Source organism: Nanorana parkeri, unplaced genomic scaffold (assembly GCF_000935625.1).
Source record: "Nanorana parkeri isolate BGI_ZX_2015 unplaced genomic scaffold, ASM93562v1 scaffold887, whole genome shotgun sequence".
Classification (NCBI taxonomy): domain Eukaryota; kingdom Metazoa; phylum Chordata; class Amphibia; order Anura; family Dicroglossidae; genus Nanorana; species Nanorana parkeri.
This window is the reverse complement of record NW_017307155.1, coordinates 231,164-243,490: the sequence shown is the minus strand read 5'-3', so window position 1 is coordinate 243,490 and position 12,327 is coordinate 231,164. Positions and strand designations below refer to the sequence as shown.

The 12,327-nt window shown below is 47.4% G+C and overlaps 1 protein-coding gene across 1 annotated transcript in view; it reads left to right on the top strand.

The window, feature by feature from the left end:
• Window positions 1–12,327, top strand: part of LOC108794697 (zinc metalloproteinase-disintegrin-like batroxstatin-2) — a 57,155-nt gene that overhangs the window by 15,874 nt on the left and 28,954 nt on the right. Inside the window, exons 6-10 of the mRNA XM_018565785.1 lie at window positions 3,739–3,916; window positions 5,498–5,560; window positions 5,863–5,925; window positions 9,133–9,204; window positions 11,628–11,797. Of these exons, the coding sequence (XP_018421287.1) occupies window positions 3,739–3,916; window positions 5,498–5,560; window positions 5,863–5,925; window positions 9,133–9,204; window positions 11,628–11,797 (546 nt within the window). The remainder of the gene's footprint in view (window positions 1–3,738; window positions 3,917–5,497; window positions 5,561–5,862; window positions 5,926–9,132; window positions 9,205–11,627; window positions 11,798–12,327) is intronic.

Below are 12,327 nucleotides of genomic sequence, written 5' to 3'. Positions count from 1 at the left end.
TCAATGGATCTCTGTGCTTCTCCATGCAATGCAGGCAAATGATGGCTGGGGGGAGCCTGGTAGGGTGCTGTACATTAGTGATGGCCTCGGGTGTGTTCGCAAGCGCCTCGTGCCGAGACCAATCACAGGCACTGAGACATTTCCCGATCTCTGCAGCTGCGGACCGGGAACATGTCTCAGTGCCTGTGATTGGCCCTGCGCGCTGACGGCTTCCTGGCGGGCTCGGCACGAGGCGCTTGCGAACACGCCCGAGGCCATCACTACTATAAATAGCTTCCTGAAAGCATCACAGCACCCGGCCTCAATACTCCTCCCAAGAGACCTCAGGGCCCATTCACACCAGAAGTTGGGCTACACCGCACCGCTGCTGGTGTGCATTAGGGATGAGCCGAACACCCCCGTGTTCAGTTCTAACTCGAACTTTCGAACATGGAAAAAGTTCTAATTCGAACTTAGAACTCAATGCAAGTCTATGGGGGTAGAACTCAGAAAATTAAATGTCCCCATTTTGAAGCCTTATATGCAATTAATTGGCCATAAAAAGTGTATGGGGATCCGGGTACTGCCCTGGGGGACATGTATCAATGCAAAAAACACTTTTAAAAAATACAATTTTTAAAGGAGCAGTGATTTAACATCACTTAAAATGAAACATTAAAAATAAAAAAATCCTTTATATATGGTGCCTGGGGGGTCCCCTTTCACTGACCGTAAAGTGGCGCATCTGTATGATGTATAGAACCTGCTGAAGCAAAAATGACATTTATATACATTTTATTGATATTTATATAGAACTCTAATATATACAGAAGTCTGAGATATATATATATACTAGAACCCTCTCTCTCTATCTCCTACAACACACTACATAGGGCCGCGGTGTCAGCAGCCTTATATAGTGTGCTGCAGGGACTTAGCTGTGAGACATGATTGGGCAGAGTCATCGTGACTTTGCCCAATCATGGCTCTATATTTGTACTGAGCCCTGATTGGCACAGTCAATTACCGTTTCGGACGGCGCAGTGCATTGTGGGATGTCCCGCAGTCGAACAGACCGCGGACATCCCATAATGTTTGGCGTTCGGCGAACGTTAGAACATATGTTCGAGTCGAACGTGCAGCCCATCCCTAGTGTGCATGTGCTCGGCTTGTTGATGTGTCTATTGTGATGCATCGACGCAGCTGATATGGATCCTGACAATTATGTCTGGATCCACACAGCTGCGTGAGTGACAGCTGGCTCTGCCTATCTAGAGGCAGAGCCAGCTGTACCCGCACCCTCCTCCCTGTCCGGCCAGTCAGCGCTGGAGGATCAGAGCGGGGAGGGGGGAATCCAGCCCCTCCCCTGTCTCTCTGCAGTGACAGGATCGAGCAGTGAGCGAGCGCCGGTATGTGTTTGCTCACTTACCGATCTACTGAGCCGACCTGTGACAGTCTCATTGTCACAGGTCGGCTAGAACTATGAGGTGAGTGAAAATCACTCACCTCATAGTTCTCCTTTAAGTTCTATGGGCACAAACCGTTGTGATGCAGTTGTACCATGTTGCACTGCGCCGAAAAAAAGTACTGCATGCCGTAGTTTTTTTTAGCTCACACCACTGCAACACGGTGGTGTTAACTAAACCAACCTGGAGCAAGGTAAATTGCCTTGTCATGCATTGCGGCTGCTCTAGAAAAAACACCCCATGCTGCCCCAATGCAATGGGTGTGAACAGACCCTGACGGCCCATTCACACCACATCCAGATCATCTCCAGACCAGACCAGATTGTTTCCGGACCCAAAATGCATCCTAATGTATCCCCATGCTATTTCTGGCCTCTGTTCACACCAGCGCAGTCCGTTCCAGACCAGATCAGAAAAATACTGCACGTCTCATTTTGTCTGGTCTGGAATGCACTGGAACTGCGGGCAGGTTTACACCATTTTCCAGATCTAGCCCAAAAAATGGTGTGAACAGACCCTCAGTCCTGATGCAAGCAGTGGCCTGACACTTGGGAGGAGTTATGCAAATATCAAAATGCCTTGATGGGTGGATTTCAGTCTGGAGGAGTGGGCGTTCCTAGGCAGTCTGTATTTGCATGCGGACCACCCCAAGTAACACCCACAGGTGATGTTCAGCCTCCATCATTGAAAGAACTGAAATCCAATCAATGAAAAGGGAGAGAAAATCAGGCTGGGGAGGAAAGCATGAGATGATGCTGGACATCCTTCAGCTAGGAAATGAGGCGGGCTCTATCTGACTTATTTCAGCTTCTGATGCACATTGTGAGAAGCTGGCAGGGTGCAGTGAAATCAGGGTGAGGAATGTCCAGGAGAGGATCCGGTACAACTCTGCAAGGCTGGAGGGAAAGCTGCACCTTTAAAGGGAATATGGCGAGAAAGATTAGGATCTTCTTTTTGTTTCATTTTTATGACATATAAATCATTTAACATTTTAAACCATTTTTGCACTAGCAAAAATAAGGAGAACGTGTCATGTCTGGGTCCAGCCTGCTCCACTGCCGCTGCTGGCTCTCACTGACTCAGCATCGGCTGTGGAGAGGAACGCGCCGCTGCACAGCATCACATTTCTATTCACAGCCGCCAGTGACAGTCAGCAGCGTGAGATGCCATAGCGACCCAAGGACCCGCAAGGAACAAGGAATGTCCTGGCCAGGCCCCCCTGTGCCCCGGGCCCCATAGCCGCCGCCTGGGTCGCTATGGTGATTGTTACGCCACTGGTGTCATGTATTCCCTGTGAGCACAAACTATGAGTTAGATTTGCAGTGTTTACCATAGAATACAATTACATAGAGGCTGCCAATGCTGGGCCTTTCCTGAAAATTCTAGATGTCTGGCTGTGTCTGGCCTCATTCATCTCAGTCGCTGACCCAGAGCAAGCATGCGCCAAATGAAAGTAAGAGAAAAGTAGGAGATCCTTATCCCTATCCCTATCCCAGGTCCGCAAGACATTTTGAAGCAAAAGCTTCAGCATGAGAGGCCTTTGGAGGACACAGGCAACCAAAAAGCTCTAAAGGAGGTACAATGAGTTGCATATGAATGAGTCACGATATGTACATATGAATGGGTTTGCTGCTTATTGATATGCAAATTATTGCGGCCCATTCATATGTTAATATCTCGGCCGGGACAGTGCAGGAACAGGAAGAGCAACCTTTGGAGAGAGGGCGGGAGCAGAGGGAGCTGTGGGCAGGGCTCTGACTATAGGAAACTGAAGATCAGAGCCCCGTCGATTGTGCTGCTCCTGTGTATGGGAGGGAGGTGCTGTTTTTCTGCCCTCCCCCACCAGTGCCCTCAAGCGGCCGCTTGTGTTGCCTATGTGGTAGCGTCGGCCCTGTTTCTGAGCCTCCGGATTCCGGGACCCATGTATATTTAACAACTCTGGGAAGACTGACTAGCAGTTTCCCTTACAAGTCGGACCCACCCCCTTCACCCTGCTTGGCGAGAACCCTGACTACAAGGTGACCTTAACGGGACCACCACCTAAACAAGGGAGGGATATATCGTCCATCCAGGACCCATTCCTGGCGTCCTGTACAGCTTATACGCACGTATATACACAATATACAGTTTTGCTCTTGCGTTGTGTGTGAATGAAGCCTAAATGGAGTGTACAAATGTGCACTTGCACATGAGAATGAAAGGAATATTGAATTTTGCGATAAACTATGATGACAGAACCCTGAAAATTGGAATGGAATGTGCTCTGATGTGGCGATTTGTGTTCCTCTTTTAGTGGGACTATCCAGACCGGTAAGAAGACCTTCGTCATCGAGCCCCTTAGGATGACAGACACCGAGGAGCACGCTGTATATGAGGCAGGAGATATACTGAACCACACTTGTGGTGTCCGTAACGTCTCCGTGTCACCAAAGCCACCCATCTTTAAATTAATGCGGGCCACAGATGCAGAGGTAATATTATCTGGATAGAAACTACTAATGTTTCTACATTGTTTTATCTTAACTTTATTTTAGGACGAATTTAGTAGAGTATTTCTGCTTTTCATCTCAAAGTATCACTCTAACCGTCCTCTCTGCTCCTCCCATGACCTCCTGCTTTCTAACTCCCTCATCAACTCCTCCCATGCTCACTTCCAGGACTTCCCTAGAGTCTCTCCCATCCTCTGGATCACCCTACCCCAACCTGTCGGACTATCTCCTACTGTGTCTACCTTTAGGTGATCCCTGAAGACTCACCTCTTAAGGGAAGCCTATCCCGCTTCAACCTAACCAGCACCAACACCAATGCACAGTAGACCTTTAGACCAGCACCAATGCACGGCACACCTCAGACCTCAGAACAGAATCTATGAACGGCAGACTGGGCAGTTATAATGTCACATGCATAACAACATCTCTGGGATCAGCCATCACACACAGTCTGATCCCCGTGGGACTTCACCCACACTCTTGCATTAATGGGCAGCTCCTTCCATGCCAGCACATGGAGGAGTGCTCACCTTCAGCAGGTCCAGCTGTTGGATGCTGCGGAGAGTCTAACCAGGGGCAGATGGGGAGGGTCTCAGCAAGGCTCATGAGGAGGGTCTCAGCAGGGGAAGATGCGGAGGGTTTCACCAGCTGCAGATGTGGATGTTCTCAGCAGGAACATATGCAAACGATCTCAGCAGGGCAGATGTAGAGGGTCTCACTAGGTGCAAAAACGGAAGGTCTCAGCAGGGACAGATAAAGCCCCATTCACACACGAATCGGCCTGCACGTACAGCTCCGTGCTGCGTACACGGCTGTACCAAGTAGCTGCCGGGAAGGACAGCTGCTTGGTACGGCCCCGCTCGCAGCGCGGAGCTATACGTGCAGGCCGATTCGTGTGTGAATGGGGCCTAAGGAGGGTCCCACTAGGGGCAGATGCCGAGGGTCTCAGCAGGGCAGATGCCGAGGGTCTCAGCATGGGCAGATGCTGAGGGTGTCAGCAGGGGCAGATGAAGAGGGTCTCAACAGGGCAGATGTGGAGGGTCTCACCAGGGGGAGATGCAGAGGGTCTCACCAGCTAGGGGCAGATACAGAGGGTCTCAGCAGGGGTAGATGCGGAGGGTCTCAGCAGGGGCAGATGCAGAGGGTCTAACCAGGGGCAGATGAGGAGGGTCTCACCAGGAGCAGATGAGGAGGGTCTCACTAGTGGCAGATTTGGAGGTTCTCACTAGGGGCAGATTTGGAGGGTCTCAGCAGTGCAGATGCCTAGGCTCTCACCAGGGGAAGATGTAGAGGTTCTCAGCAAGGGCAGATGAGGAGGTTCTCAGCTGGGGAAGATGTAGAGGTTCTCAGCAAGGGCAGATAAGGAGGTTCTCAGCAGGGGCAAATTAGGATGTTCTCAGCAGTGGCAGATGAGGAGGTTCTCAGCAGTGGAAGATGAGGAGGTTCTCAGCAGGGGCAGATGAGGAGGTTCTCAGCAGGGGCAGATGAGGAGGTTCTCAGCAGTAATGTAAGTTCTCAGCAGTAATAGTAATGAGTATTTCATTCTTTTTTACATTTTTTCAGAAGGAACATCTGTTGAATGCTAAAAAACATGTTGAATGGTTTATTGTGGCCGATCACAGCATGGTATGTCTAATGTGGGGCCCTTGGCCAGTGCACAGCAATGGTGCACACAGCTGCCTCTCCTTCCATGCGGGCTGGAAAGTGCAGTGGGGGGGGGGGGGGAGAGGGGGAGGTAGGTGACAGCCCCCTCCTGGCCGCAGGCCCTTGGCCAGTGCCCGAGTACCCAGTTCACCCCGGTAAGGGGGTACTTCCCCTCTTAGCATAACCTTTATCCTAGCAGTGGTGAGTTTGCCTTTATTGCATTATTTACCTACATACACTTATTAATAGTAATGAGCATTTCATTCTTTTTTACATTTTTTCAGAAGGAACATCTGTTGAATGCTAAAAAACATGTTGAATTGTTTATTGTGGCCGATCACAGCATGGTATGTCTAATGTGCTTATTACAGTGTAATGTTAGTTATATAATACATGATAGCATAGTATACTGTATATATGTCAATGCACCTTCTGGTGTAAATTACATAAAACAATCTGACATATCTGTAAAAAATAAGTCAAGGCAACTGGACTTGCTGTATTTTTCTGGAAGACGTTCCACTGGTCATCCAACCAGCTTTCTCAATTCAGAATGACTTGTACAAAAATTATCTGGGAATAAATATGGTGAATGTCGCTCCAATCCACATCATCTGTCACAACCAGGTGTTGGTTGCATTTGAATAATTGGAGCTAGGAGGTATTAATAACCTGTCCAGAGAGAGGTGTTAAAACAGCATTGTATGTGGCAGACGATAGATGTCTTACCCCCCTCTCCCACCTCTATTCAAGCCAGTCCTCCTCCCTGTCTAGGATGCGTACTTGACTGTCTTCAAGTACGCAGGGGGTGAGACATCTATTGTCTGCCACATACAATGCTGTTTTAGGTTACTAACGCCCCCTAGACTCCAGTTATGCAAATGCAATCAACACCTGGTTGTGACTAACAAATTATGTGGATTGGAGCAACATTCACCATATTTATTCCCAGAGAATTTTTGTACAAGTCATTCTGAATTGAGAAAGCTGGTTGGATGTCCAGTGAAACGTCTTTAAGAAAAATACAGCAAGTCCACTTGCCTTGACTTATTTTTTACAAATGTAGCGCTACCCCCGTAGGAGCCGCTGGTGCCCGGTTCACTTCTAGTCGGTCTAGGGTATGATCTTCAGCTGCCTGCCCAATAGCCTCAACGGCCCTTCTTCTGGTGCCCATAAACTGATGTCCAATCCAGTAGTAGGATGCTAAAGAAACAATTTATTGAACATTTTCTTTGGGAGAGTGGGTAGAGGGGTTCTAGGTATCCAGGGCTAACCATCAGAAGCTCCAGACTCACCGGACCTTGTAGAAGTATTAGTGTAGATCCACCTGGGAGACATCAGATAACCACTGATTTGACAGACAGACAGGATGGATGCAGATCCTCAATCACAGGAAAGACACCGACCATGCTCTGAAGTCCACTTAGTTCCTGGGTACTTCAAGAGCCTGCATTGGTCCTGGTTCTCTTCCTCTTTCAGTCTCACAGGCCTCCTCCTTGTTGGAGGCCTCAGGGAAACCTTTTCCCTCACACCAGCCAATGCCCACCCCCAGCCCTCAGCCTAGCCTGGGGGGCATGCTGAACAGGACCCAGCCCTATGCCATGGCTGGCACTGGCGAGAGAGAGAGAGCACATGGCAGCTCCCACCAATATATGTACTCTATCCCAGCATGCACCACTGGCTGAGAAAAGCCCAGTGATTGGCTGCTGTATTGTACATATATTACAGTGTCTCCCATTGGCTGTCCTACAGTCACACTCCGCCCAGGGGGGTACAGGCAAGGCTAGACACCTGGGATTAACCATATATTTGCCACTACAAATCCAGCCAGGCTGTCTACAGCCCTGGCTATCACTAAATGACTAGTAGCCACATCACAGAAGGTGATGGGGGCTACACAGATATACCATGACCTGGATGAATGAGAACCTTCACAGACACAATCTAACTGTCCCTGCAATTAAACACACCTCGCAGTTGACCCATGTTTCCTGCCTTGTCTATCCTTGACCCCTATATCACTGCTATGTCCTGTAGTGTCCTAGGGGGTTGTTGGAAGGAACCACACCATTCAGCAGGGGGCACGGTCTATTTGTTAACTGTTTCCTAATTTCTGATTATGGAGTGTGAGTTTAGAAAATTTATAGGCATTAATAAATAAGCAATGAAAAAGCAGGAGCACACTGATCAAGTAGTTTGTATGCTCTTCTCTCCAGGGAACATATTCCCTGTGTTAGACCGACAACAGTGTACAATGCAGTAAGGCCTGAGTGGATGGCACCACTGTGCTGGGGATTACAGAAAACTGATATACAAATTTAAATACACATATCAGCCAATACATGTTTTTTTTTTAATTGAATATGTAACTACGGTATGTCAAAGTTTGTTTTTTATATTTTGCTGGAGTTAGGATTTAACAATGCATGCCGTCTTTATTCCATGTTCAGTCTACAGTCTGCAGTTTAAATTTATACCCAACCCGACCCTCCAGCTGCTTACTGGCATAAGTAAGACAGCTGCGGCCAGGGCCAGATTTACTCTCTGTGCTGCCCCAAGGCCGGGTTCCTCAATGCCCCCGCCAAATCCCCCCCATGGAGAATGACAACCAGATGGCGGGGGCGGCAGGGTTAGTTAATTTTTTTTTGATCACTTTTTTATTTTTTCAATTTGTATTTGTTTTGTTTTTTACTTTTTAAAATTTGTATTTATCTAAACTTTTACTTTTTAATTTTTTATCACTTTTTTTCTTATTTTTGTATCTTCTTATTTTTTATTTATTTCTTTTTTATTATTTTTTTACTTTTTAATCACCTCTTTATTTTTTTATTTTAATTATTATATTTCGTTATTTTTTGCTTTTTTAAATTTGCTTTATTTATTTTATTATCAATGTTTTTGTTGTGTTTTTCACTTAACTTCATTGCTATCACACAGGAGCTAACAAGCCCCTGTGTGATACCTTTTGAAGGTGACAGGTCCTCTTTATTGCACCTGTCACCTCCAATACAGGAGTTCTAGCAGAGTACTGTGCTGGAACTCTTGTGACAGCTGAGAGGGAAAGGCCCCTCTCACTGTTTACATGGAGCATAGTGGAGAACGGACGTTCCACGCTCTGCTCACGCCGGAGAGGGGTACATAGGGGGGGGGGGGGGCACGACGACAGGGGAAGGAGGGAGCCAGGAGATTCTACAACCCTCACCCCTGCCGCCCCTCAGTTCCCTGACGCCCCAAGGCCGGTGGCCTTGTCGGAAATCCGGGCTGGCTGCAGCCTGCCCCAATGTTTACGTCCTCCATCCACAATCTTTCTTACCCCTGACCCCTGAAGGATGTAAGCATCAGGGAAGGCCGCCCATGACTATCTTATTCAGGTGAGCAGGCTGCAGCCGTGGCGAGGGGGGTTGAGTTGTAGGTCAGTAGAGATGGGCAGCATGGATAAGTGGACTTTGTCTGAAAGTACATTTTAAAATGTTCTGTGTTAAAGTAACAGGAATTGTTATCTGAAAAATGACTGACTGTTCTTTTGACATTTTGGTTCTGCATTTTTCTTCCAGTACAAGAAATATGGCAGCAGCATGGAAACCCTGAAACGCAGGCTATTTGATGTTGTGAATTACGTAAACATGGTAATGCCACGGCTTATGAGTGTTTCTCATTTTTCGGAATTGGTTGGGGTCTCTATGGATAATAAAGAAACATGAGATGACAAATCTGCAGGTTCTCATCAATAACTGGACATGTAAAAACTCAACTCAAACTCAAGAAATTCCCTTCATTTCGCTTCAGATCGATTTGTCTTTTTTTCCGGATCCACAATCGATTCACTTCTTGATTCGGATCGATACAATTTTCTCGTTTTCGGTACGGATCAAATGGACTTTATTTGGATGGAGTTTATTAAGTTGTTAAAGGGTTTCTAAACCCTCCGGGTTTTTTTTTTGCATATATGTACTGCTAGCAAGCAGAAGATCTATGCAAAAAGTTAAAAGAAAAAAACCTGCTTTAAAAGCGGTTTAAACATACCCCTGTCTTTGCCGCGCGCTCCCGTCCGAAAATCCGAAACTGCTCGGGCTTGCCGCAAAGCATCTTGGGGCGGGCGCATGCGCAGTTCGGATTTTCGGCCGGGAGACGAGGAGAGACACAAGTTAAGTCTATGGACGGCGTGCACCTGCATGCAGACACTGTGGGACAGGAAGTGCCAGCAAGGACAGAGGAGTCAGCGCTGGATCGGAGACCCACAGCAGCGTTGGAGAGAAGGCTGAAAAGGACAGGAAAGAAGAAGATCGGATTAAGAGACATCATTTAAGGTAAGTGCTTTAATTAACATTGGGGGGAGGGAAAACATTTTTTGACTTTAATGCCACTTTAACATAGTAAAACAGTGTAGGGTCCCTCCCCAAATTCCTACCAGACCCTTTAAAATTGGTAGCAATTTTAGGGGGGACCCTATGCCAAAAGAGAAAAAAAATGCATGCAGCTAAACCCCCCCCCAAATTCATACCAGACCCTTTGGGGGTAAAGTGTAATCTTAGTGGTTTTGACCATAGCATGACTCCTACCAGCCAATAACAGAAGGCTGAGGCTACACTGGGCACAGGATTACCAAAACTGGACAGTTGAAGACTGGAAAAATGTAACCCGAATTCTGCTGAGGCACACAGGTAGGCCAGTCACTGGATCTAAGTCAGTGGTTCTCAACCTGTGGGTCGCAACCCAAAAGTGGGTCGCAACCCACAGTTGAGGGGGTCCCCACGTGCCTTGTGATGCTCTAGGTAAGAGGCTCCTCAGCCTCCTCCTAGCGCAGCAGTGTCAGTTCTCCTAGATGGCGCTGCAGCAGCAGCGGCCAGAGAGGATCAGAGAGAGGGGAGCAGGCAGGAGTGAGAGGAGGTGAGTGCTTGATCACCACAGAGCCCGCACTGGGCATCACAGAGCCCGCACTGGCCGCCATCAGAGAGTCCCACTAATCACCTGAGAGCACGCATAGCCTCCTGAGAGCCCACACAGATACTATTATTGGTGCATCCCTAAATTTTACGGTTGGGGGTCACCACATCTTGGCAAATGTTACCTAGGGGCCCCCGGCCCTAGAAAGGTTGAGAGCCACTGATCTAAGTCCAATAACACACCTTTGGGATGTGCAATAATGGGGGATCTGCAGCCAGGGCGTGATTTTTCACAAGGCCAACCGAGGCCCGGCCTTGGAACGGCAGGGAGCAGAGGGGCAGCAGGGGTCTGGAATTACTATCGCCCAATATCCGGGACATGCAATTCTGGGGGCCAGGCAGGTAGTTGTTTTCTACATTTAGAACTGCTTCGGGCAAACAGAGCTAAAGGCACAGCCGGGTAGCTAATCGTTCGTTTACAGGTGATCTAGGGTCTCAGCTCAGCTGTCACACGAGAGCCAGCACAGTGCTGTGCTAGAACTCTTGTATTGCAATCATGCAAGGGGCTTGTTAGCTCCTGTGTGATAGCAATAAAGTTAAGTGAAAAAAAATCAAAATACAATAAAAATAAAAATTAAGAAAAGAAAATAAGTAAAAAAGAATAATTCAAATAAAAAGGTGATTAAAAAGTAAAAAATAATAAGATAAGAAAATTATAAACATAAAAAGTAAAGAAAAATCATATGATAAAAAATAGAAAAAGTAAAAGATAATAGGATAAATAAAAAAATAAAAAAGTAAATAGAAACAAAAAAGTCATAAAAAGTAAAAAGAAAAACCACATTAAAACTAGCCTTTCCGCCCCCGCCATCTAGTTGCCATTCTCCATTGGGGGCGGGGGGGATTGGTGGGGAGGGGGGCGCATTCAGAAACCTTGCCTTGTGGCAGCAGAGAGAGAGAGTAAATCCGTCCCTGTCTGCAGCATGAACGTACATCTGACAAATCAGCCAAAAAAGGTACAAATTCAAGATGCCCTGACACCTGACCTCATATGTTGGACGCTCCTACGTGGCGAAGGGAGGAAATAGCTGCTCTGCGCTGGGGAACTTTTATATAGTGCATGTCTTTTAGCTCATGTACCACCTCAGACTCTTCTTATTATACAGGTATATAAAATTATCCATATTTTTGTGGCTCTGATTGGGATTGAAATATGGGACATCAGTGATCAGATCGAAGTGGTTTCCAATGTCGACAAGCTATTACAACGATTTGTAGATTGGAAGAAGACTAGTCTGCTGCCCAGAAAACATCATGACAATGCCCAGTTCATTACGTAAGTCCTTAAAAAAGAGATCTTGCTGTATATGTAACACACGTCTCCTGGCTGCCTGTGCAACGTTACTGAGGGGTGCTGCCTTTTACTCAAAGTACTAAAGTTCTAGGCTGGGTTCACACTGATGCGATTTATTTAACACTTCTTCTTACCTGCTGCTGCTGGGGCCCGGCCTCCTCCACCCCCTCCCCTGTCACCTCTGCCATGCCGCCCCTGGTACAGCTGATACCCATGTAAGAGGCCCCCCACATGGGTACCGGCCATACCCCCCAGATGGCGGTGTTCTATCAAAGTTTGTGACTATGTTAGAATGTGTGACCGGTGACGTGGTCAATGGTTTTAATGTAATCCCGCCCAGTTTTTTTCCGGTGGAATGTGTGACCACCAATAGGTGAAGAATTCCAACGCTTTGTCAGCTGTTCCAGGGTAGATCGGCATCGCAGATCGCATTTGCAGGAGAACCGATCTGCCCTGGAACAGCTGATAAAGCGGTGGAATTCTTCACCTATTGGCGGTCACACATTCCACCG